Source organism: Rana temporaria, chromosome 6, assembly GCF_905171775.1.
Source record: "Rana temporaria chromosome 6, aRanTem1.1, whole genome shotgun sequence".
NCBI classification, from domain to species: domain Eukaryota; kingdom Metazoa; phylum Chordata; class Amphibia; order Anura; family Ranidae; genus Rana; species Rana temporaria.
The window spans coordinates 203,358,395-203,385,484 of NC_053494.1; the positions used below are offsets into that span (position 1 = coordinate 203,358,395).

Here is a 27,090-nt window from a genome sequence, read left to right on the forward strand (position 1 = left end):
CGTTACATTTCCGGTACGTGCCGGAAATGAAAACAGTTTTATGGATGGGTTTACTTCCGCTTTAAGTAATAGCGCTTTTTGATGATACCCGAGGCAAAAACAAGTATTTAAAGTGGATCTCCACCCTAAAGTGAAGTCGCGCTGATCGGCAGACAGGTATTTGCACCCACTTCCGGCCACACGATACGGGCAAAAGACGGGTTTTTTCCTGGCATCCCGTCCGTCGCCCGTTGTATGCTGGGAACACTCGGCTCCCAGCACACAGCGGGAGCCAATCGGCGGGCGCAGCGCGACTCGCGCATGCGCCGTAGGGTACCGGGCAGTGAAGCCGAGCACTTCACTTCCTGGTTCCCTCACCGTGGATGGAGAGGGGAGCAGCAGAGTGATGAGCGATCGCTCGCCATCTGCTGCGGACGCCGCTGGACTCCAGGACAGGTAAGTGTCCTAATATTAAAAGTCAGCAGCTGCAGTATTTGTAGCTGCTGGCTTTTAATATATTTTTTTAGTGGCACATCCGCTTTAACCATTAAAGTCTCACTGCAAATGGAGTTTTTCAGATTTCAGTTCAGCTTTACATTCTGAATTAATGACAAATGCACTAAAATTCACACATCCGTAACGCCTTGCATTCAACTTTCATCTCTTCTCCGTTCACTGATGTGACAGAAATGCACCTAAAATGAAGCTTGTACTATTCCTAAAAAAGGAGTCATAACACAGAGCCCTATGAAGCTGCATTTCTACTTTCTCCAATGGCGGGTTAACAATACAAAGAAAAGGGTAAAGAAGTGCCAACGTACATTGATGCAGCGGTCATGTTTTTTTTGGCCTCTTTTCTCATTAAATAGTTGAATACAGGAGGAATATTTATGAGAATTAATTTATGGACACTACCTACAGAACTTGATAATCAATAGCCAGAATAAAACCCAATGGAGCCAGCACAACACTCTACCGTGAAACCAAGTCAGATCACCAAATTGATGGGTTGGTGAGGTTCCCAGTCACGAAGCCGGCTGGCTGGATTATTGTGGGTTTTGTAAAAAAAAAAAAAAAAAAAAAACAGAACAATCATATGTAACAGGCATGTAATAACACTATATGCAAATTCATGGGGTTAAATTAAAAAGGCAGAGGTGGATTGTTTGGATTAGAAACCATTCCTCCTTAGAGAAAACTGGTGATATTCTGTGCTTTTAGCCAATGCCCGGTGTGTGTAAACACCGCTTTCATCCCACAGGGGGCAGCATGTACAGCGGTGTATAAACTTTGAGTGCCAGAGAAGAATACGAGGAAATAAGACAAAGCTTTCTCTAGTGCTTCTCTGGCCCAGAAGCCGTGTCTTCTGGCTGTAGATGAGAAGAAGCTGGTGAAGAGGAACTAATGGCAGCTAGGTGCTTTTCAGCTTCCTCTGCTTCCTCTTCCAGCAGATCCAACTCTCCCTGCTCCAGGAGCTCGAAATCTTCCCCGTCTCCGGATTCTTGACTTTCGGGACGTGACAGTGCCGGACGACCATGAGGTGCTACTGGGCTCTGCAGGGTGTCTTCCTTGCTCCGGGCCTGGAATTCAAGCTCCAGTCCTACAGGTTGGCCCTTTCCATTGAAATGAGTGTTGACAAAGTGAAGCGGGGAGGTCAGCGTGGGCAACAACTCTTCTAGGCTCAGGGACAGAGTTTGAGTCGGTAAAAGGGAGGTCTCAGCAGTTGGCAAGCGTTTCCCGTCTCCTGTATGGTGTCCCAACCAGCGTGGAGAACCAGTGGCACCAGTGGCAGGAACAGTGTCTTCGGGCACAGCGCTCGGCTGGTCCAAATCTAAAAGCAAAGAAAACAATAAATGTTTCAGATACATTAAAGGGGTTGTAAAAGTTCATTTTTTTCTTAAATAACAAACATATCATACGTACCTCCACTGTGCAGTTTGTTTTGCACAGAGTGGCCCCCGATCCTCCTGTTATGGGGTTCCACGGCGGCTGCCTGGGATCCTCCCCACAATAGCTAACCCCCTCTGGGAATCTCTCTACTGAGGTGGTTACCTTGCGGGTGCGCTCCTGTGTCATATACTCGGCGTCCATAGCCACTGAGTGTATGACTCGGTCCTGCCACCTGGCGGCCGTGTCACTGGATCTGATTGACAGCAGCAGGAGCCAATGGCTGCAGTGCTTTTAAACTATCTAATCAATGCCGAGACTCCGTGGAGAAGAGGACGCCGGGGACGAGCCGAGCAGGTGAACGGGATCAGGTAGGTAAAACGGGGGGGGGGGGGGCTAATTTGGTCTAAATTAGTGAAGAAATTTGATTTTATTGGATCTGTTTTATGACAGAAAGTAGATAATATGGGTTTTTCGTTTTAAACATTTTGGGTCTTTTTTAGTTTATATAATATAAAAAAAAAGCAGTGGTGATAAAATACCACCAAAACAAAGCTCTATTTTTGTGAAAAAAAATAAAAAAAAGATATAAATGTATTGTGGCTACAGGGTTGCATGACCGCACAATTGGCAGTTAAAATAGTAAAAAAATGCCCTGGTCATGAAGGAGGTAAAAAAAAAAAATCTAAAAAAAAAAAAAAAAAGATCGAAGATCTACCTAAGAGCTGGCACTCCAAGATGTCTTCTAATAAGTATATATGCCTACTACTGTCTATTGTGCTTCATTGCATGATAATCTGATAAATGATGATATGCTTTATTGATAAATAAAAACATTTCTGTAAAAAAAAAAAAAAAAAAAAAAGGAGCATATATATGAACAAGCTGTCCATTTGCAAATTACCAGCCAGCTCGAGATATTGGTTCTGAGCGCTGCTAAAACTACAGGTATTAATACTAGCTACATTTAGAATATATATATATTGGGCTGGATTCAAGAAGCAATTGCGCCTGTGTAACCATAGTTACACAGCGCAATTGCTTACTTGCCCCGGCGTAACGAATGCTCCTGATTCAGGAACCTCGTTACGCCGACTGCAGCCTAAGATATGCGCGGCATAAGGCTCTTATGCCCGCATATCTTAGGCTGCATTCTTGCGATGGCCGCTAGGTGGCGTTCCCGTTGTGCTCAGCGTATAGTATGCAAATTGCATACTAACGCCGATTCACAACGTTACGCGAGCCCTGCGTACGCAGTTTACATCGTTTCCGTACGGCGTTTTTCGCGTAAGGCTGCCCCTGCTATTAGCAGGGGTAGCCAATGTTACGTATACCCATCGTTCCCGCGTCGCGAAATTTCAAATTTACGTAGTTTGCGTAAGTGATTCGTGAATGGCGCTGGACGCCATTCAAGTTCACTTTGAAGCAAATGACGTCCTTGCGACGTCATTTGCCGCAATGCACGTCGGGAAAGTTTCCCGACGGAGCATGCGCTCTACGATCGGCGCGGGAACGCTCCTAATTTAAATTAACTTCACGCCCCCTACGGGATCATTTAAATTGCGCGCGCTTACGCCGGGCATTTTGCCGGCGCGCCCACGCAATTTACGGAGCTACTGCTCCGTGAATCAAGGGCAGCGCAGTAAATTTGCGGGGGCGCAGGGCAAAAACGTTGCCCTGCGCCTCCGTAAAAAAAGCGCAATTGTACCTGAATCTAGCCCAGTGTATATACTCGAGTATAAGCCAACCCAAGGCACCCAATTTTACCACAAAAAACTGGGAAAACGTATTGACTCGAGTATAAGCCTAGGGTGAGAAATGCAGCAGCTACTGTAAGCAGAAAAGAGGGTCAACAATACCCATTTGCACGCCTCACTGTGCCCATTACAACATCACTGTGCTCATTACAACCTCACTGTGCCCATTACAACCTCACTGTGCCCATTGCAGCATACCTGAAATTCTTGACAGGCTGCGCTGCGAGCGTCCATTTTTTAAAACTCGCGGCTTCCCCCTGGTCCCGTCCCGTGATAGGCGTTTGACACTATGTTCAGTGTTTTGCCTATCACAGACGGTCTTTCATCCTCGGACTCAGTTTCCCAGCAGACACTGTGTTCAGTGTTCCACCTATCACGGACGTTCTTTCATCCTCGGACAAGAGAAGGTCCATCATAGGCGGAACACTGAATACAGTGGGCTAGATTCAGATAGGTGAGCGGATCTTTAGATCCGCGTAACCTATCTGATTTACAATCCGCCGCCGCAAGTTTTTGAGGCAAGTGCTTTATTCAGAAAGCACTTGCCTGTAAACTTGTGGCGGCGTATCGTAAATCCCCCGGCGGAAATCAAATTCCGCGGCTAGGGGGCGTGTAAAATTTAAATCAGGCGCGTCCCCACGCCGAACGAACTGCGCATGCGCTGTCCGTAAAATTTCCCAGCGTGCATTGCTCTAAATGACGTCGCTAGGACGTCATTGGTTTCGAAGTGAACGTGGACGTCCATCCGTATTCAGGAACGACTTACGCAAACGACGTAAAAAATTCAAAACTCGGCGCGGGAACGACGGCCATACTTAACATAGGATACGCCGCACATACCCCTCATATAGCAGGGGTAACTATACGCCGGAAAAAGCCTAACGCAAACGACGTAAAAAAAAAGCGCCGGGCGGTCGTTCGTTTCTGAATCGACATAAATGCTCATTTGCATATTCCTCGCGTATACAAACGGAAGCGCCACCTAGCGGCCAGCGTGAGATTGCAGCCTAAGATCCGACGGTGTAAGTCACTTACACCTGTCGGATCTTAGGGATATCTATGCGTAACTGATTCTATGAATCAGGTGCATAGATACGACCGGCCGGACTCAGAGATACGACGGCGTATCAGGAGATACACCGTCGTATCTCTTTCTGAATCTGCCCCACTGTCTGCTGGGAAACTGAGTCCGAGGATAGGCAGTGTCAAACGCCTACCACGGAACAGCACGGGACCAGGAGGAAGCCACTAGTTTTCAAAAATGGACGCCCGCAGCCCCTCAAGTACACTGACTCGAGGATAAGCCGAGAGGGGTATTTTCAGCCCTAAAAAAAGGGCTGAAAAACTCGGCTTATACTCGAGTATATACGATATATCATTTTTAACCCCCCCCACATGAACTTGCCCAGTCCCTTATGTAAGATGTAGTATCTCACCTTCTGACACGTCGGTCAGCTGTGGTGTAGTAGCTCTGGATACGGAGAACCCTCCACTCTCCAGTATAGAGGCCTCTTCATCTGACAGCTCAGAGTCAGTAATAGAAAGAGCCAAGGCTGTGAGCCGCACATCCATCTGGAAAGAAACATTTCAATTAGGCAACTCATACAGTGTCTACAAAAAATAACCCTCCTCAATGAAGGACGAAGGCATGAGAAGCAATTCCCCATAAAAACTGTGCTAGTACCGTCTGCGAGCCCCATCTCTTCATAAACCTCGAACTTAAGTGTGTCAGGACTACAGAACATCTCCTCCTCGCCATACCTGGGGAGTCAAGTACTGTAGTCCACAGAGATAGCTTGGAACAATGGCACTGATAACAGTCAGCAAAGGCAGGGAAAACAGGAAGTTATCAACAGAGGGGTAGATTCAGGTATCTCCGCCTAAAGTTACGGCGGCGCAGCGTAGTGTATTTACGCTACGCCTCCGCAACTTACAGGAGCAAGTGCTGTATTCAGAAAGCACTTGCTCCGTAATTTGCGGTGGCGTAGCGTAAAAGGGGCAGGCGTAAGCGCGCGTAATTCAAATGATCCGGTAGATGGCGTGGATCATTTAAATTAGGCGCGCTCCCGCGCCGAACGTACTGCGCATGCGCCGTCCCTAAAATTTCTCGACGTGCGTTGCGGTAAATGACGTCGCAAGGACGTCATTGGTTTCGACGTGAACGTAAATGGCGTCCAGTGCCATTCACGGACAACTTACGCAAACGACGTAAAATGTTCAAATCGCGACGCGGACAAGAGAAGGTCCATGATAGGCAGAACACTGAACACAGTGTCTGCTTGGAAACTGAGTCCGAGGATAGGTAGTGTCAAACGCCCATCACGGAACGGGACGGGACCAGGAGGAAGCCGCTAGTTTTAAAAAATGGACGCCCGCAGCCCCTCAGGTACACTGACTTGAGGATAAGCCGAGAGGGGTATTTTCAGCCCTAAAAAAAGGGAAAAGAGAAATCCCTAAAATTTCTCGACGTGCATTGCGGTAAATGACGTCGCAAGGACGTCATTGGTTTTGACGTGAACGTAAATGGCGTCCAGTGCCATTCACGGACGACTTACGCAAACAACGTAAAATGTTCAAATCGCCACGCGGGAACGACGTCCATACTTAACATTGGCTACACCTCCTAATAGCAGGAGCAACGTTACGACTAAAACGACTTACGCAAACGAAGTAAAAAACTACCGCCGGGCGCACGTACGTTCGTGAATCGGCGTAAGTATGTCATTTGCATACTCTACGCTGACAACTATGGGAGCGCCACCTAGCGGCCAGCGTCAGAATGCACCCTAAGATACGACGGCGTAAGAGACTTATGCCAGTCGTATCTTAGGCTAAAGTCGGCGTATCTAGCTTTCTGAATACAGAAAGTAGATACGCCGGCGCAACTTAGCAATTACGCGGCGTATCTATGGATACGCCGGCGTAATTGCTCTCTGAATCTACCCCACATAATTTATTTTGCTTCCATCAAAGAGATGCAAGCCCAGGAACCTGCACTTTAAATACAAGTCAGCTAAAGCGGTTCTTGTTTTTCTCTTCAGAGGCCTCACAGAACACCACAATGGACATTCATCATTTTAGATGAGCCGATTCATGTTTGATTGTCTGCAGCAGGAATCCATGATGGGATCACTTACCTCTGGAGAGAAGCCGGAGAGCTCAATCTCACTCTCACTGTCTGTCTCTGCTGTAGGCTCCGCTCCTTCTTCCTGTTCCTTTTTTACTTGTCTCCCTAAGAGAGGAGAGAGAGAGAAAGAGTGAGAGGGCAATATTGCTGAATCACAAAGGCTGACTGCAAATGGCATGCCAAGCAGGAACTCTGGAATTCACTGCAAGAGCTAAACACCGGTTACTGTTTCTGGGAGGAATAGTGCCCCATCATTTATATCAGCGGAATGCCCCATTTTTTTATTTTAGTGGAAGGAATAGTGCCCAGTCATTGGCGTCAGTGGGATCAATAGCGTCCCATCATTGGCGTCAGTGGGATCAATAGCGTCCCATCATTGGCGTCAGTGGGATCAATAGCGTCCCATCATTGGCGTCAGTGGGATCAATAGCGTCCCATCATTGGCGTCAGTGGGATCAATAGCGTCCCATCATTGGCGTCAGTGGGATCAATAGCGTCCCATCATTGGCGTCAGTGGGATCAATAGCGTCCCATCATTGGCGTCAGTGGGATCAATAGCGTCCCATCATTGGCGTCAGTGGGATCAATAGCGTCCCATCATTGGCGTCAGTGGGATCAATAGCGTCCCATCATTGGCGTCAGTGGGATCAATAGCGTCCCATCATTGGCGTCAGTGGGATCAATAGCGTCCCATCATTGGCGTCAGTGGGATCAATAGCGTCCCATCATTGGCGTCAGTGGGATCAATAGCGTCCCATCATTGGCGTCAGTGGGATCAATAGCGTCCCATCATTGGCGTCAGTGGGATCAATAGCGTCCCATCATTGGCGTCAGTGGGATCAATAGCGTCCCATCATTGGCGTCAGTGGGATCAATAGCGTCCCATCATTGGCGTCAGTGGGATCAATAGCGTCCCATCATTGGCGTCAGTGGGATCAATAGCGTCCCATCATTGGCGTCAGTGGGATCAATAGCGTCCCATCATTGGCGTCAGTGGGATCAATAGCGTCCCATCATTGGCGTCAGTGGGATCAATAGCGTCCCATCATTGGCGTCAGTGGGATCAATAGCGTCCCATCATTGGCGTCAGTGGGATCAATAGCGTCCCATCATTGGCGTCAGTGGGATCAATAGCGTCCCATCATTGGCGTCAGTGGGATCAATAGCGTCCCATCATTGGCGTCAGTGGGATCAATAGCGTCCCATCATTGGCGTCAGTGGGATCAATAGCGTCCCATCATTGGCGTCAGTGGGATCAATAGCGTCCCATCATTGGCGTCAGTGGGATCAATAGCGTCCCATCATTGGCGTCAGTGGGATCAATAGCGTCCCATCATTGGCGTCAGTGGGATGAATAGCGTCCCATCATTGGCGTCAGTGGAATGAATAGCGTCCCATCATTGGTGTCAGTGGGATGAATAGCGTCCCATCATTGGTGTCAGTGGGATGAATAGCGTCCCATCATTGGTGTCATTGGGATGAATAGCGTCCCATCATTGGTGTCAGTGGAATGAATAGCGTCCCATCATTGGTGTCAGTGGGATGAATAGCGTCCCATCATTGGCGTCAGTGGGATGAATAGCGTCCCATTATTGGCGTCAGTGGGATGAATAGCGTCCCATCATTGGCGTCAGTGGGATGAATAGCGTCCCATCATTGGCGTCAGTGGGATGAATAGTGTCCCATCATTGGTGTCAGTGGGATGAATAGCGTCCCATCATTGGTGTCAGTGGAATGAATAGTGTCCCATCATTGGCGTCAGTGGGATGAATAGTGTCCCATCATTGGTGTCAGTGGGATGAATAGCGTCCCATCATTGGTGTCAGTGGGATGAATAGCGTCCCATCATTGGCGTCAGTGGGATGAATAGCGTCCCATCATTGGCGTCAGTGGGATGAATAGCGTCCCATCATTGGCGTCAGTGGGATGAATAGCGTCCCATCATTGGCGTCAGTGGGATGAATAGCATACCATCATTGGCGTCAGTGGGATGAATAGCGTCCCATCATTGGCGTCAGTGGGATGAATAGCGTCCCATCATTGGCGTCAGTGGGATGAATAGCGTCCCATCATTGGTGTCAGTGGGATGAATAGCATACCATCATTGGTGTCAGTGGGATGAATAGTGTCCCATCATTGGTGTCAGTGGGATGAATAGTGTCCCATCATTGGTGTAAGTGGGGTGGGGGGGGAATATAAAGCTTTATCTTTATAATTACTTAAAGACCCTCCACTGCATATATATTGCGGCAGGCCGGCTCTATTGCGCGAAACAACCTGTACGTCGTTTCATGCACTAGATACTGTGGGCGTGCGTGCTGCATAGAGGTTGAGCCAATCTGTGGGCTCAGCAGGTCTGATGTCCACCGGCCACCCGCGATTGCTCCACAGAGGCAGAACAGGGATCTATGTAAACAAGGCAGATCCCCATTCTGACAGGGGAGAACAGAGATCTTCTGTTCCTAGTAATCAGCAACAGAGATCTGTGTCCTTCCTGTCAGTCCATCCCCCACACAGTTAGAAAACACTAGCAGGGAACACAATTAACTCTTTGATCGCCCCTGTTAACCCTTCCCCTGCCAGTGTCTTTATACAGTGATCAGTGCATTTCTTTTAGCACTGATTACTGTATTGGTGTCACTGGTCCCTAAAAAGTGTCAGTTATTAGCCAGATTCAGAGAGGTTTACGCCGGCGTATCAGTAGATACGCCGTCGTAACTCTGAATCTGCGCAGTCATAAATTTAAGTGTATTCTCAAATTAAGATACACTTAAATCTAGCTAAGATACGACGGCGGGCGCCGTCGTATCTTAGCTGTCTATTTAGGCCGGCCACTAGGGTCGTGTACGCTGATTTACGCCTAGAATGCGTAAATCAGCGAGATACGCCTATTCACGAACGTACACTTGCCCGTCGCAGTAAAGATACGCCGTTTACCTAAGGCGTTTTCAGGCGTAAAGTTAGTCCACCAAAAAGCTGGCCCAGCCAATGTTAAGTATGGACGTCGGTCCCGCGTCTAATTTTAAAATTTTTACGTTGTTTGCGTAAATTGTCCGTGAATGGGGCTGGGTGTAATTTACGTTCACGTCGAAACCAATGAGTCTTTGCGGCGTAATTTGGAGCATGCGCACTGGGATACGTCCACGGACGGCGCATGCGCCGTTCGATAAAAACGTCATTTACGTGGGGTCATGCTTTATTTCCATAAAACACGCCCACCTCTTCACAATTTGAATTAGGCGCGCTTACGCCGGCACATTTAGGCTACGCCGCCGTAACTTAGGACGCAAGTGCTTTGTGAATACAGCACTTGACTCTCTAACTTAGGGCGGCGTAGGTTATATGAGATACGCTACGCCTGCCTAACAGGCGCGTCTTTTTGAATCCAGCTATTAGCGTCAGATTTGTCCGCCGCAACGACGAAGTCCTGCAAAAAAAAAAAAAAAAAGCCCCTAAATCTATCCCATAGTAACTTTTGGACAAATCAATATACTGTACTCTTGTAGGGATTTTTTGTTTACCAAAAATATTGCAGAATACACAAATTGATGAAGAAATTCATTTTTTAAATTTTTTGTTTTGGATATGTATTATAGCAGAAAGTAAAAAATATATATTTTTTTTATAGTGCAAAAAAAAAAAAAAATGGCAAAGGTGATCGAATACCACAAAAAAAAAAAAAATATATATATATATATATATATATTTGTAAGGGTATTGAGGGTGAACATTTTTTTTTTTTTTAGGGTACAGCGTCGCACGCCTGCACAATTGCCAGTTAAAGCGGGGGTTCACCCTATCGACGAAAAAAAAAAATTTTTTTTTCTTTTACCTTAAAATCAGGCATTGTAGCGCGAGCTACAGTATGCCTGTCCCGAATTTTTTACCCCCGTACTCACCTTGTAGTCGTCCATCGAAGATACCGGGGAATGGGCGTGCCTATGGAGACGGAGGATGATTGACGGCCGGCTCTGGCGCGTCACGCTTCTCCGGAAATAGCCGAAAAAGGCTTGGTCTTCACGACGCGTGCGCATAGCCTGTGCGCAGGCGCCGTGAAGAGCCGAGACCTACTCCGGCTGTCTTCGGGGAGAGTGACGTGCCAGGGCCGGCCGTCAATCATCCTCCCTCTCCATAGGCACGCCCATTCCCCGCGGGAGCCGAAAAATACGATCTCCGATTACAAGGTGAGTCCGGGGTTAAAAAAATCGGGACAGGCATACTGTAGCTCGCGCTACAATGCCTGTCTCGATGGTAAAATGTGTCGGGGGGGGGTGAACTACCGCTTTAAAGTAACACAGTATTGCAAAAAATGGCCTGGTCATGAAGGAGGTAAATCCTTCCAGGGGGCTGAAGTGGTTCAAAACCCCCACACTTCTCTTTTAAACCCTTCGGAGAGAGGATCACTTACTCTTGTGTGAGCGAGGCAGGTCCTCCCCCTTCATAGTATAATCTATCTTCATCAGAACAGGTTCTAGAGTGGTGTACAGCCTCTGGATCAGCTCCCGGTATACCACTAGTGGCCACAAGAGGACGCTGAGTACTGTAAGGGAGACAAAGAGTGCTGCGGTCACAGGTATAGGTCTGTATGTGTATACCAAATGATATAACAATTATGGGAGATCTTACGTATTATGTAGGAAATCATAATGCCCGGAACATAATGTCCGACAACAGCCAGCACTGCACAGCACGAACACACCATGGCACAGAACTGAGGCAGAGAGAAAAGAAAATGAATACACCGGATATGCAAAAGATGAAGTTACCAGCCCCTAGGTCCCAGTGCAGAAAAGGAAGGGTTAGGCTAACCTAGATGTGAGATTGAGCCCAGAAGATCGGCCTTGCTCGGCAAAACAGTTGTGGTGTTAACATGCATCATTGCTTGAAGTAGGTGAACATGCCTGTTTGTTAATGAAGCATGTGCCCTTTGCACTACCCCCATCTCCAAGACAGAAGAGCAATGATCCGGGAATATTCATTTTGGATGATTTAATACGGCGGTTCACCCTCCATGACAACATTTTAGCATAAAATTTGGCATAGTAGCGCGAGCTACAGTATGCCTGTCTTTATTTTTTTATCCCCGTACTCACTGTGTAATCGTAGAGACAAGATTTCGACTCCCCGCGGGGAATGGGCGTTCCTATGGAGAGGGAAGGTGATTGACGGCCGGCTATGGCACGTCATGCTCCCCGAAGACAGCCGGAACAGGTCTCGGCTCTTCACGGCGCTATACGGCGCCTGGGCACAGACTATGCGCAGGCGCCGTGAAGCGCCAAGTCCTATTTCGGCTATTTACGGAGAATCGTGACGTTCCAGAGCCGGCCGTCAATCGCCTTCCCTCTCCATAGGAACGCCCATTCCCCGCGGGGAGTCGGAATCTTGTCTCTACGATTGCACAGTGAGTACGGGGCTAAAAAAATAAAGACAGGCATACTGTAGCTCGCGCTACTATGCCAAATTTTATGCTAGAGGAAAAAAAAATTTTTTTTTATTAATAGGGTGAACCCCCTCTTTAAAGGGTTGGTTCATCTTTACCAAAAAAAAGGCCTATGCAGATCAGGGGTGTCTGTAGATAAAAAAAAAAACTGTGCAGCTTTGACTAAAGTTGAGTAATGTCCTTGCTATAGGTGTAGGCCCCAGATGGCTGACGTGTTTCGAAGGACTGTCCTCCTTCCTCAGAGCATCGTTATTCAACTTTAGTCAGGGCTGCACAGTATTTATGCCCCCCCCCCCCCTATCTGAAAAAAAGTACGACTTTTTCGACTCCCCGCGGGGAATGGGCGTTCCTATGGAGAGGGAAGGTGATTGACGGCCGGCTCTGGCACGTCACGCTCCCCGAAGACAGCCGGAACAGGTCTCGGCTCTTCACGGCGCTATACGGCGCCTGCGCACAGACTATGCGCAGGCGCCGTGAAGCGCCAAGTCCTATTTCGGCTATTTACGGAGAAGCGTGACGTGCCAGAGCCGGTCGGAAAGAGGGACAGGGGGCCAAACTTCTGGCTCAGTTCGCTGCAGCGGACCGAGCCGGAAGTGGGAGCGGGTATCTGTCAAAACCAGGTACCCGCTCTCCCCTCCTACCCAAAAGATACCAAATGTGGCAGCAGAAGGAGGAGGCGGCAGACAAGCAGAGCTTCCCCTCTTGGGTGGAGCTCCACTTTAAATATTGCCCAAGCAGCACTCTGCTCAAGTTGCTAAGTCGTAGCCTCCACAGAGCTATAGATTTCACCCATGTGACGGTGCTGGTGCTTGGTAATTGGCCCAGTGCTGTCACATTTTCAAACAGAAGTACTGGGCATTTTCTCTCCTCCTGGAAGGTCAGTGACGCAATGGGGAGTGTGGAGTTTAAGAAAATGGAATGCTTTGTATCGGCAAAGCATAGGTTTGCCCTAAGGAGTAAACTTCAAGCGTTACTAAAGTAACATCAGTCTGTATATGCAGAATAGCATGCTTGTTATACTCACTGTGGAACTTAAGGGGTTAATCTTTGACACTGTGTAAAAAGGCTGTTTTATCCTGTATGCACAGATCCTCCCCCTCCTGCACTGTCTACCTGGGGAAGGCCATCTAACACAGGCAGAGTAGCCGACCTGCACATGCTCAGTTGTGTCTTTTATGCTGGAGAGAACAGTTACTTGTTCTCAGAGCTAGCCAGGTAACATGATATTGACATCACACATGTGAGCGTGTATACAGGCTGTAGTGAAAATCTCCTCCTTCCTGAACTCTCATCAGTGGATTGCCTCATACTGCATGCAGTCCTTTTTTTCCAGCACATTGTGCCTGCACACCACAGTGGTGTGAACCCGGCACATAGCAGACAAGACATTTTGCCTTGTCCATGTAGAAGAACTGCGCTGGAATAGATGCCCAATGCAGTCCCACCACATCTGGTGTGAGCCAGCCCATACTGTTCCACTGCATACAAGATAAACTGGGTCACATAAAAAAAGACCTAGCGTAGGAACAAAGAATTAAAGATGACCCAACTAGTATCCCTTTGGGTAAAAACGTGCACTTTAAACAATGTGCATTTATCCTTTTTTTGCGTCCTTCCCCTTCCCTGACCTAACCCACCCTCCCCCTCGACAAATGCATTCTTACCTCAATCTGACATCCGTGGTTCCGCTGTTTGTTTACATCCATCAGAGACAGACTATGGGACCATCTCTGATCATTTCTGGCTCAGTCTCACTTTGTCTGAGATGGTCAGAGACTGTCCCATAGAAGTCTGTGGGGCTGCTATACACAAGCAAAGCCATAAAAACGTACGGCTGGATGTAAACAAACACCTGAACCACAGACGTCAGATCAGGGTAAGTATGCGTCTGTGGAGGGAGGAGGGTGGGTTAGTGTATGTCAGGAATAGGGGGGCAAAAAGGATAAATGCAAAATGTATTCCACCCATGTCTTTAACAAAGGCAACCCACAGAAACAGCAAATCCCAACACAAATATCGATCTTTTAAAATCATGTCAAGGAACCCCCCCCCCCGACCAAATGTGAATAACCCGCAATTCTGACTCACCTTCCCCGGGTTCTGCTTTTTGTAGAGTAGCAGTTCCTGGTTGTACTGCTGGCAGGTGAGCCAAGTCTCAGCCAGGTAATGGCACAGCTCACGCACACTCAGCAGCCGATGCTGACTCGAGCCTCCTGCAGAAACCAGCGTCTCACTACAAATACACAGCGGAGGGAAGGTTACACAAGGTACTAGTTATTTGTACCATTTTCCCGTCTGATGACACTCTCCCCTCCTCACCCCCTCTGATGACACTCTCCCCTCCTCCTCTCACCCTCCCCCCACCTCCTCTCACCCTCTCCCCACCTTCTCACCCCCTCTGATGACACTCTCCCCACCTCCTCACCCCCTCTGATCACACTCTCCCCTTCTCACCCCCTCTGATGACACTCTCCCCACCTCCTCTCACCCTCTGATGACACTCTCCCCACCTCCTCTCACCCTCCCCCCACCTCCTCTCACCCTCTCCCCACCTTCTCACCCCCTCTGATGACACTCTCCCCACCTCCTCTCACCCTCCCCCCACCTCCTCTCACCCTCTCCCCACCTTCTCACCCCCTCTGATGACACTCTCCCCACCTCCTCTCACCCTCCCCCCACCTCCTCTCACCCTCTCCCCACCTTCTCACCCCCTCTGATGACACTCTCCCCACCTCCTCTCACCCTCCCCCCACCTCCTCTCACCCTCTCCCCACCTTCTCACCCCCTCTGATGACACTCTCCCCACCTCCTCTCACCCTCCCCCCACCTCCTCTCACCCTCTCCCCACCTTCTCACCCCCTCTGATGACACTCTCCCCTTCTCACCCCCTCTGATGACACTCTCCCCACCTCCTCACCCCCTCTGATGACACTCTCCCCTCCTCACCCCCTCTGATGACACTCTCCCCACCTCCTCTCACCCTCTGATGACACTCTCCCCTCCTCCTCTCACCCTCTCTCCCCTCCGATAAAACTCTCCCCACCTCCTCTCACCCTCCTCACCCCCTCGGATGACACTCACCCCACCTCCTCTCACCTTCTCCCCACCTCCTCTCACCCTCTCTCCCCTCCTCATCCCCACCTCCTCTCACCCTCTCTCCCCTCCTCACCCCCTCTGATGACACTCTCCCCACCTCCTCTCACCCCCTCTAATGACACTCTCCCCACCTCCTCTCACCCTCTCTCCCCTCCTCACACCCTCTGATAAAACTCTCCCCACCTCCTCTCACCCTCTCCCCACCTCCTCTCACCCTCTCTCCACTCCTCACCTCCTCTGATGACACTCTCCCCACCTCCCCTCCTCCTCTCTCCCCTCCTCACCCCCTCTGATGACACTCTCCCCACCTCCTCTCACCCTCTCTCCCCTCCTCACCCCCTCTGATGACACTCTCCCCACCTCCTCTCACCCTCTCTCCCCTCCTCACCCCCTCTGATGACACTCTCCCCACCTTCTCTCACCCTATCTCCCCTCCTCACCTCCTCTGATGACACTCTCCCCACCTCCCCTCCTCCTCTCTCCCCTCCTCACCCCCTCTGATGACACTCTCCCCACCTCCTCTCACCCTCTCTCCCCTCCTCACCCCCTCTGATGACACTCTCCCCACCTTCTCTCACCCTCTCTCCCCTCCTCACCCCCTCTGATGACACTCTCCCCACCTTCTCTCACCCTCTCTCCCCTCCTCACCCCCTCTGATGACACTCTCCCCACCTTCTCTCACCCTCTCTCCCCTCCTCACCCCCTCTGATGACACTCTCCCCACCTTCTCTCACCCTATCTCCCCTCCTCACCCCCTCTGATGACACTCTCCCCTCCTCCTCTCACCCCCTATCCACTCCTCACCTCCTCTGATGACACTCTCCCCACCTCCTCTCACCCTCTCTCCATTCCTCTGATAACACACTCCCAACCTCCTCTCACCCTCTTTCCCCTCCTCACCCCCTCTGACAGCTTTTATAGACAAACATGGTATTATTATCTTGCAGAGAACATTTTGCTTGTGCTCACCTGTCACCAGATGGTTCTGCCCGAGTCTGAACTGTAAAACAAGAAGGTTCAGTCAAAAATAAATAAAAACACACAGATATCCAGCCATAAAGGCCAATGCAGAAATGAGAACCATTTTCCTTACAAACATATTTGCAGTTTTGTTCAGCCAGTCTTTTGATTCATACTCCTTTGTCAGACAGCACAGCCAGCAGGGTGAAACCATTATTCCCTATTGTAATTATCTCCCTATTCTTCGCTACTCTCTAGGCCCCAGGACGTCAGATTAGTGACGAAACGCATCGGTTAGGGGCGACATGCTGACGTCACTGCTTTATACGTCCCATTTCCATGGGCGTTTGTATTGCTGCCAGCCGGTCGCACTTTTATGGAAACTTTTTACGGCAGTTGTGTATGCTTTTTAGCTCCCCGTTCTTCGCTGCTCTCTAGGCCCCAGGACGACGTCAGATTAGTGACGAAACACGTCGAGAGGAGCGGCGTACTGATGTCGCTGCATTATATGTCCCGTTTGCACGGGCGTTTGTATTGCTGCCGGCCGGCCGCACTTTTATGGAAACTTTTTACTGCAGATGTATACGCTTTTTAAGCGATAATGTTTCAATTTATTTTTGAATAAACATCCACCTGGTTTGACCTATGGCCTTTTCTTTTGAGCCATTATCGCCTCAACTTCAGTTGAACCGTCTATTACTTTCCTGACTGGATGGTTTGTTACGCCCGCTGCTGACCAGATCAACATCTGAAATCTTTGGAGGAAAAGGCCCTGGCTGGGTATAAGCCACGAGTGTCTAAACAGCTGGTAAGCGTGGATTCTGAGTGGTGGTGGATTCTCAGTTTAAATAACTCAAGAGATTTGCATTGAACATTTTGCTGTTGATTCGTTCCTCTTCGAAGGAATTATTAGAATCCTTAAGAGCCATTGGAGGATTTTGCATAAATCGCAGATTCCATAGTTGGGACTCCCTCAAGCATGTTTTTTGCATTTTTTATCTTATTCACTTATAGCCAGATTCAGGTACAGTTACAACGGCGTATCAGTAGATACGCCGTCGTAACTCTGAATCCGTGCCGTCGTATATTTAAGCGTATGCTCAAACTGAGATACGCTTAAATATTGCTAAGATACGACCGGCGTAAGTCTCCTACGCCGTCATATCTTAGCTGTCCATTTACGCTGACCGCTAGGGGCGTGTACGCTGATTTACACCTAGAATATGTAAATAAGCAAGATACGCCTATTCACGAACGTATGCACGGCCGTCGCAGTAAAGATATGCCGTTTACGTAAGGCGTTTTCAGGCGTAAAGATAAACCACCAAAAAGATGGTGCAGCCAATGTTAAGTATGGACGTCGGACAGCCGTCAATTTTTTACGTTTTACATCGTTTGCGTAACTCGTCCGTGAATGGGGCTGGACGATAGTTACGTTCACGTCGAAAGCATTGACTTTTTGCTACGTGATTTGGAGCATGCGCGCTGGGATACGTCCACGGACGGCGCATGCGCCGTTCGTTCGAAGCGTCATTTACGTGAGGTCACGAATAATTTCCATAAAACACGCCCACCTCTTCCACATTTGAATTAGGCGGGCTTACGCCGGGCAATTTACGCTACGCCGCCGCAACTTACGGAGCGAGTGCTTTGTGAATACTGCACATGCCTCTCTAACTTGCGGCGGTGTAACGTAAATAACATACGTTATGCCCGCACAAAGTTAAGCCGCCGTACGTGAATCTACCTATTATTGTTTTGTGTTCACTTATTTGATTACGTGTCACTTTAACAGCGCAGCTTATATTTTTTCCACTTCTAGCGGGGGGGCTGGGCTCAGGGAGCCTTCCGGGCTGGCAAAATACAATGATCACTGCTGCCACTATAGCTGCATGTAAAAAATCCGACAGGTTGTATCCAAGATGAACGATGGATCGACTTGGGAGCAATCAGCCTGCCCATAGATGGATTGAATCTCGGCCAGTTCTTGCTGAACCAGCCGAATTTTGATCCATGTATGGTTGGCTTAATGGAACAATAATGAGCAGAAGGAGAGGTGACAAATCACTTACTCAGCTGTGTGCCTAACCTGAGCTTAAGCTATTGATCTCCATAAACAATTGTTTTTAGCAAAGCCGGTAGGAATAGCCATATAAGTGTGCAAGAAGCAGGCTACAGCAGCACGCGCTGGCTGGAAACAGGTATAATAGGAAATACAGTAAAACCTTGGATTGTGAGTAACGCGTTTCGCAAAACAAGCTTTTTTTTTTTAAATGCTGACTCGATTTTGCGAGCATTGTCTCGCAAGACGAGTAGGATTCAAGCCTCTGGGGTGTGTAGTACCGCATGTGGCCATAGGTGTGGGGGGGGGGGTTTCTCGGTTTCTGAGTGTCTCCAAGTGTTTCAGAGTGTCTCTGGCGCCCGCCACCTCTGGCCACATGTGGTACTGCATACACTAGCAGTGACACTGGAACGAATGATCCGAGTTCCCATTGATTCCTATGGGGAAACTCGCTTTGCTATACGAGTGCTTTGGATTACAAGCAAGCTTCTGGAACAAATTATGCTCGTAATCCAAGGTACTACTGTATACATATGGAATATTACATTTTTACCCAATAAAATAAAAAAATAAAATGTATCAATTTTATTTTTTAGTGCTGAATATAACAGTATATAAATAAACCCCCCAACCATTCTCTTTAGATATTGCCCCCATCTATGCTCTTGTTGCTATAGAAACAGATTTTATATTGCATCTGAATGCAACTTTTCGATATTTTGTAACTGAAAGCAGGATGTAGATTTAAATATGAGTTAATGCAGCTATTATTCTCGCTTCTCTATTAAAAAGACGATAAAAAATAAATAAACCACTCCACCCGAGCCGATATTATATAAGATCAGACAGAGGTGTGTTACCTTTACAGTACTGAAGTAGCCAGATCTTCCAGTGCTGCACCCCCAGGATACACAGGAGGAAGAAGCTGACCAGAAATACAGGTCGCGGGGACAAGTATGAGAACAACCTGCAATTACAAGAGAACCAAAGTCAACACCTATCCGTCCCCGTCCATTTACCAGCACAAATATATTGAAGTACGGCAACTGGATAATAATGAGAACCTGTCACAATTTAGCTCAAGCAAGATCTAAATGTATTAAAGCAAGAAGTGGGCTGGCTCTTGGGAGGAGTTCTGCAAATATAAAAATGTCATGATGGGGGGGGGGGGGGGGTGTGTCAGTCAGGAGGAGTGGGCGATGCTACGGAGGATGTATATCCAGGCAGACCACCCTAGGTTACACCCACATCTCCTGCGTCATGTCTGCAGTCTCTGACCGTCTCCTGCGTCATGTCTGCAGTCTCTGACCATCTCCTGCGTCATGTCTGCAGTCTCAGACCATCTCCTGCGTCATGTCTGCAGTCTCAGACCGTCTCTTGTGTTGTGTTCATTCTTTGACCATCTCTTGTAGCATGTCTGCAGTCTCTAACCATCTCCTGTATCATGTCTGCAGTCTCTGACCATCTCGTGTGTTGTGTTCAGTCTCTGACCATCTCTTGTATCATGCCTATAGTATGTCTATAGTATTCTCTTGCACCCTGTCTGCAGTCTCTGACCATCTCGTGTGTTGTGTTCAGTCTCTGACCATCTCCTGCGTCATGTCTGCAGTCTCTGACCGTCTCCTGCGTCATGTCTGCAGTCTCTGACCGTCTCCTGCGTCATGTCTGCAGTCTCTGACCGTCTCCTGCGTCATGTCTGCAGTCTCTGACCGTCTCCTGCGTCATGTCTGCAGTCTCTGACCGTCTCCTGCGTCATGTCTGCAGTCTCTGACCGTCTCTTGTGTTGTGTTCATTCTTTGACCATCTCTTGTAGCATGTCTGCAGTCTCCAACCATCTCCTGTATCATGTCTGCAGTCTCTGACCATGTCGTGTGTTGTGTTCAGTCTCTGACCATCTCTTGTATCATACCTATAGTATGTGACTTATATCCCATTGTGTGTCTGTGGTCACTAAATATTCACTGAAAGCTGAACTCTCACCTTTTGATATACTTGACTTAGTTTGTTTGGGACAAAACTAGGACAGTATATACATCTTTCTCACACAAGTTAGTCAACATAGGTGTTGGGGGGGGGATTCTTAAGACTGGTAAGGTTTAGGCTGGAATTCCACTTTAAACATATCAATATTGCAAAATCGCATGCAAGAGCTCATTTACACTTGCTTCAATTTTAACACACATTAAAGCGACTACCTCTTCAACATGCTTTTTTGATGTGTTTATGATGCTTCTGTGATGCTTTCTTTTAAGCTTTAATGAAGCTTGACAAATGCCCTGTGTGTGTGTTGATTTTCCATTTGCTTTAAAGGGGACAAGTAGAACCCCAGCTTATTAGTACCCTTGTTCAGCAGATCCCCAGCTTATTAGTACCCCCAGCTCTGCAGATCCCCCGCTCAGTAATACCACCAGCTATGCAGATTCCCTGCTCAGAAGTAACCCCTAACTCTGCTGATCCCCCACTTAGCAGTAACTTGAAGCTCTGCTGATCCCCCGCTCAGAAGTAACCCCCACCTCTGCTGATCCCCCGCTCACGTAGAGGAGGCTTTGGAGACGCTTTGAAGCACCAAGAAAGCGACTATGGGTATAATATTTGAAGCAAACACAACTTGTAAAGAGGACTGTATATTTTTCTTGTGACAGGTGCTTTGATTGGCATTCAGAGTGCTTTAACCACTTGCTTACTGAGCACATAAACCCCCTTTCTGCCCAGACCAATTTTCAGCACTGTCACTCTTTGAATGACAATTGCGCGGTCATGCTACATTGTACCCAAATGAAATTTTTATAATTTTTTTTACACAAATAGAGCTTTCGTTTGGTGGTATTTAATTGCTGCTGGGTTTTTTATTTTTTGCAAAAAAAAAAAGGACTGAAAATGTTTCTCTTTCGTTGATGTGCACTGATGAGGCTCCACTGATAGGCTGCGCTGATAGGCACTGATAAGGAGCCACTAATGGGCACTGATAGGTGGCACTGATAGATGGCACTAATAGGTGCCACTGATAAGCAGCACTGATGATCACTGATGGGTGGCACTGATAGGTGACTGATTATTAGGGGTGCAACGGATCAAAAAACTCACGGATCGGATCGATCCTCGGATCAGGAGTCACGGATCCGATCATTTTCGGATCAAAAAAAAAAAATTATTTATGAAAAAAAGTCTGATTCAAGTCTGGGCTCTAGCTGGGCCAATGGCTCTATATGGTAATGTCCACCATTGCCCCCCACTCGTCACTGTAATGTCCACCATTGTCCCCCACTCGTCATCACTATCACTGTTCCAGTCCAACATTGCCCCCACACTAGTAAACACTGTAATAATAGCCAGTTTAACATTGCCCCCACCAGTAATCACTGTAATATAATAGCCAGTCCAACATCCAACTCACTGTACTTGCACTGTAATGTCCACGATTGTCCCCAACTCGTCATCACCATCACTGTTCCAGACCACTCCAACATTGCCCCCACACTAGTAAAGAACACTGAGTCCCCGTCCTTCATAGCGGCGCTCACTTTTCCCCCTCAAGCTCCACACTTTCATCCTGATTCCCAGAGCGCGCCAAGACAGCCAGCCAATCCGGGCAGCCCTCCAATCAGAGAGGGCGCTCATTCACGCGGGCCAATTAGGTGCAGAGACGGGACATCCCATCCAACCAATCACAGCCGATCTGTGATTGGTTGGGGTGGAGCAAGATGGCCGCCGCTCTGGAGCTAGGCCGAAGCCGGGACTTTCCTACGGCCGAGGCTCCGGAGCGCTCTGCGAATCGCGTGGTGTGCCGATCCGTCACGGATCGGTGACGATCCGTTGCACCCCTACTGATTATGGCAGCACTGGTAGCGACACTGATAGGCAACACTGATGAGATACTGATGGGCAGCACTGGTGGGCATTGATGGGTGACACAGTGGGCACTGGCAGCTGACACTGGTGGGCACAGAAATTGCAGCTGTAGCTTTCTGTGTGAGGGACTGATGTCCCTCTGACAGAAGCCGGCGATCTGCTTTTTTTTCCCCCTCATGCTAATAGCGTGAGGGGAAAAAAAATACCAATTACCAAGCTTCTGTTTACATGGTAAGGGGCCGAGATCGACTCCTTACTCTGTTCTGTGATCACCCGAGTCTCGTAGACTTGGTGATCACAGAGTGCACCGCGTGCGACCTGCATGGACACCCAGACATCGCTTGCTCAGGAGGACGTCCATGGACGCTATACCGGCAATTAAAGGGGTGGTTCACCCTAAAAACTACTTTTTCTTATTACAATGGTCCCCCACATTACAATACGATTAAGGCTCTTATTATTTTTTTGAAGCTGTACATACCTTTGTACAGCATATTCACCCGTTGCGAGTCCCGCGGGAGTGGGCGTTCCTCACATGTCTGTGATTGACATTTTGACCAAAAACGAGCTCCCCCCCTGTCGTGTAAGCCGCGTCCTGGTTGGCGAAAGGAGCCGAACGGCGATGCGCATGCACAGTATAGCGCCGACTCGCCGTTCGGCTCCTTTCGCCAACCGTGACACGGCTTACGCGACAGGGGGGAGCTCGTTTTTGGTCAAAATGTCAATCACAGACATGTGAGGAACGCCCACTCCCGCGGGACTCGCAACGGGTGAATATGCTGTACAAAGGTATGTACAGCTTCAAAAAAATAATAAGAGCCTTAATCGTATTGTAATGTGGGGGACCATTGTAATAAGAAAAAGTAGTTTTTAGGGTGAACCACCCCTTTAAGGCCCGCGCTGTAGCCATCTTTCGGCTATAGCATGGGCAGCAAGTAGTTAAAAAAGCGTGCCCAAAGCCACATTTTGAAGGAACAGTAAACAAGCCCTTACAATAAAAAGGTTGTAAGAATACCGCACATCTGATACCTGCCAGATTTGTATAATAAAGACAATACCCCACTTAATAATGTCCTCTATGGTTCCCAGAGTCTTACCAAAACACTCCATGGACAGCAGCAGCTGTTATTAGGCTAGGCAGGGGTCTCTCCCACACCAGAAGTCGCTGCCCCGCAATAAGTACAGGTCCCCATTCATTCAGTCTACAATGCAGGTCGGCCTCTAGGTATCTCATGTCCTCCTCTTCATTCTGCGATGGATCTCCCGCCACGACGACGTCCTCCCTAGGCATCCTTCTTGCTGAAGTAGCCGAGGACTCTCCATTGCCGCCACTCATGGTTTTAATTGTAAATCAAACTTTGCTTAGTAGTTCCTCCAACTCCGCAAGCCAAGGTACGCAGTCGGCACTCAGATACAGCAAGGTTCCTCCCGAGTCTCTCCGCAACATTCCCTGGATCTACCGACAACGGATCCGGCAGAAGCGCAAAAAAAGTCAACGAATGTTGCAGGCGTTCAGTTTGCACGATCCCCTCAGATAGATAGCTGGCACCTCCACAACTTGGCTTGGTAAATTATTCACTACGTTTCTCCCTTTGAACCTAATGTGTATGCCCGGCTCAGAACTTACTTTTATCTACCAGCCTCAAATAATCTATTTTTTTCTAATCCTTCCCTTACTTTACATGCGACAGTTCTAATAACTGACAACAATTATTCCTTAATCCACCTATAATTACACCCGGCCTATGCCCTGAGCACGCCAGAACATGACCTCTTTTTTTTTTTGGCTGTAATAATTATAAAAGCGAAAACCTACCCAGCCTACGATGTTCCCGGATCTCTTCCTAAAATTTATATTCCTGACACTGCAGCCCTGCAAACCTCCAGCGTGGCCTCACTTTGCCCAATGAGTGAAGACCATCCGATTTCTCCAAACCTAAACCTATCCTGGTAGTAGATCCTCAATCACCAGATCCCACAATATACACCTCCTATTCTGCGACGAGGTCCCACCTTAGCCAGCCTATCCCAATACTATACCTTACGAGTGGCCCCTCCCCTAACACCAAATCTTTCTGATATTAGAAACCCCCTTTATAGAGACTTCTATAGTGTAGATTCCTGGACAATGGACTTCCCAGTGATGACTTAAGTGTCTCCTTATAGCAGATCCTTCATCAAAAGTATATTCTACGACTGATCCCTCCGATGACACTCTCCCCTCCTCACCCCCTCTGATGACACTCTACCCTCCTCACCCCCTCCGGTGACACTCTACCCTCCTCACCCCCTCTGATGACACTCTCCCCTCCTCACCCCCTCTGATGACACTCTCCCCTCCTCACCACCTCTGATGACACTCTGCCCTCCTCCTCTCACCCCCTCTGATGACACTCTGCCCTCCTCCTCTCACCCCCTCTGATGACACTCTACCCTCCTCACCCCCTCTGATGACACTCTACCCTCCTCCTGTCACCCCCAGGCTCTGATGACACCCCCCCCCCTCTGATGACACGCTCCCCTCCTCACCCCCCAGGCTCTGATGACACTCTCCCCCCCACTGATGACACTCTTCCCTTCTCCTGTCACCCCCCAGGCTCTGATGACACTCTCCCCTCCTCACCACCACTGATGACACTCTCCCCTTCTCACCCCTCTGATGACACTCTACCCTCCTCCTGTCACCCCCTCTGATGACACTCTCCCCTCCTCCTCCTCCTGTCACCCCCCAGGCTCTGATGACACGCTCCCCTCCTGTCACCCCCCAGGCTCCGATGACACTCTCCCCTCCTCCTCCTGTCACCCACCAGGCTCTGATGACACTCTTCCCTCCTCCTCCTGTCACCCCCCAGGCTCTGATGACACTCTTCCCTCCTCCTCCTGTCACCCCCCAGGCTCTGATAACACTCTTCCCTCCTCCTCCTGTCACCCCCCAGGCTCTGATAACACTCTTCCCTCCTCCTCCTGTCACCCCCCAGGCTCTGATGACACTCTTCCCTCCTCCTCCTGTCACCCCCCAGGCTCCGATGACACGCTCCCCTCCTCCTCCTGTCACCCCCCAGGCTCTGATAACACTCTCCTGTCACTCCCCCAGGCTCTGATAACACTCTCCTGTCACCCCCCAGGCTCCGATGATACTCTCCCCTCCTCCTCCTGTCACCCCCCAGGCTCTGATAACACTCTCCTGTCACCCCCCAGGCTCTGATAACACTCTCCTGTCACCCCCCAGGCTCTGATAACACTCTCCCCTCCTCCTCTTGTCACCCCCTCTGATGACACTCTCCTGTCACCCCCCAGGCTCTGATGACACTCTCCCCTCCTCCTCTTGTCACCCCCCAGGCTCTGATAGCACTCTCCTGTCACCCCCCAGGCTCTAATGACACTCTCCCCTCCTCCTTCTGTCACCCCGCAGGCTCTGATGACACTGTCCCCCCCTCCTCTTCTCACCCCCCAGGTTTTGCTGTCCCCTGTCAGCGCCCAGCACCTCCGGCCCCCGCGGACATCTCTCCGGGGCTCCCGGCTGGGATGTTGTTGTTATGAAAGGTGCGTCAGCTGAGCGGAAGTGACGCGTGTGCCCGGAAACATGTTTCTTCCGCTGTGTCCGACGGGAAAGGCGAGCTCTGGGATGTGTACCCAGGAATGCAGTCCCCCGGAGGGGGACCGGTGTGCGTCAGCCCTCAGAATGACGGCGCAGAATGTGAAAAGCTGTGTCTGTAACAAAGAAAGAACAAGGGATTGGAGACCCGGTGCCCACAGTCAACATGGATGCCCCCGTACCTGCGCTGCTCATGTGACAGGTTTACGTCTGTATGGCGGCCATGTTTGTTACTGGCACTGTGTTGAATTCCGCAAGCTGGTTGGGTCAGGTGTGTGTGGGAGAGGAGTCTGGGCGGGGGTGGGGTGACAATGACTCATGTGCTGGGATAGGAGGAGACACAGAGATTGTTAATTATAGTGTGATAGTCATTTAATTACAAATAAAGTCAATAAATCATGAAATATTAAGAGTAACAGCATGGCTGCATGGTGTCTTTTCGTTTTGGCGTTTATTTATTTTTTTGCACACATTTACAAAACCATTTTGGGCCTGAAGATTTGTTAAACCCCCCCCCCCAAATAGTATTAACTTTCTTCAAGCAGAGGCACCGGAGAATAAAATAGCGGGATGTTTAATTCTTATGTAACACGATTATTGGCCAAAGGTTTTTGAGCCCGAAATTTAAGTAAAAAATACACTGGGGTGGATTCAGAAAGCAATTGCGTCTGCGTAACCATAGTTACGCAGCGCAATTGCTTACTTGCGCCGGCGTTTCGAATGCTCCTGATTCAGGAACCTCAATACGCCGACTGCAGCCTAAGATATGACTGGCTTATGCCGTCGTATCGTAGGCTGCATTCTTACGCAGGCCGCTAGGTGGCGTTCCCGTAGTGGTCAGCGTAGAGTATGCAAATTGCATACTAACGCCGATTCACAACCCTACGCGAGCCCTGCGTACGCAGTTTACGTCGTTTCCGTTCGTCGGGTTCCGCGTAAGGCTGCTCCTGCTATTAGCAGGGGCAGCCAATGCTACGTATACCCGTCGTTCCCGCGTCGCAAATTTAAAATTTAACGTTGTTTGCGTAAGTGAATCGTGAATGGCGCTGGACGCCATTTACGTTCACTTTGAAGCAAATTACGTCTTTGCGACGTCATTTGCCGCAATGCACGTCGAGAAAGTTTCCCAACGGAGCATGCGCACTACGTTCGGCGCGGGAACGCGCCTAATTTAAATGATCCAGGCCCCCTACAGGATCATTTAAATTACGCGCCCTTACGCCGGGCAGTTTTAAGGAGCGCCCGCGCAAATTACGTAGCTACTGCTTCATGAATGAAGCGTAGCGCAGATAATTTGCGTAGGCGCAGGGTAAAAACGGTACGCTGCGCCTCCGTAAG

General features: G+C 49.1%; 1 protein-coding gene across 1 annotated transcript; it reads right to left on the bottom strand.

The window, feature by feature from the left end:
• Positions 1-818: 818 nt before the first annotated feature.
• RETREG2 (reticulophagy regulator family member 2) lies at positions 819-24,394 on the bottom strand. The gene is made up of 9 exons (XM_040358121.1): positions 23,255-24,394; positions 19,169-19,275; positions 16,256-16,286; positions 14,279-14,423; positions 11,377-11,461; positions 11,159-11,290; positions 6,761-6,855; positions 5,060-5,195; positions 819-1,810 (listed from the first exon to the last, which is right to left on the bottom strand). Exons 1-9 carry the CDS (start codon positions 23,491-23,493, stop codon positions 1,314-1,316), a joined length of 1,467 nt encoding a protein of 488 aa, XP_040214055.1. The 5' UTR covers positions 23,494-24,394; the 3' UTR covers positions 819-1,313.
• Between the last annotated feature and the right edge of the window lie 2,696 nt (positions 24,395-27,090).

Excerpts from the sequence above, each read along its gene's own strand:
- RETREG2 (XM_040358121.1), bottom strand. The coding sequence starts at position 23,493 with ATGAGTGGCGGCAATGGAGAGTCCTCGGCTACTTCAGCAAGAAGGATG. Across the intron at positions 19,276-23,254 it reads GCTGTCCATGGAGTGTTTTG|GTTGTTCTCATACTTGTCCC; the intron begins GTAAGACTCTGG and ends TTGTAATTGCAG. Across the intron at positions 1,811-5,059 it reads GCTGACCGACGTGTCAGAAG|ATTTGGACCAGCCGAGCGCT; the intron begins GTGAGATACTAC and ends CTTTGCTTTTAG.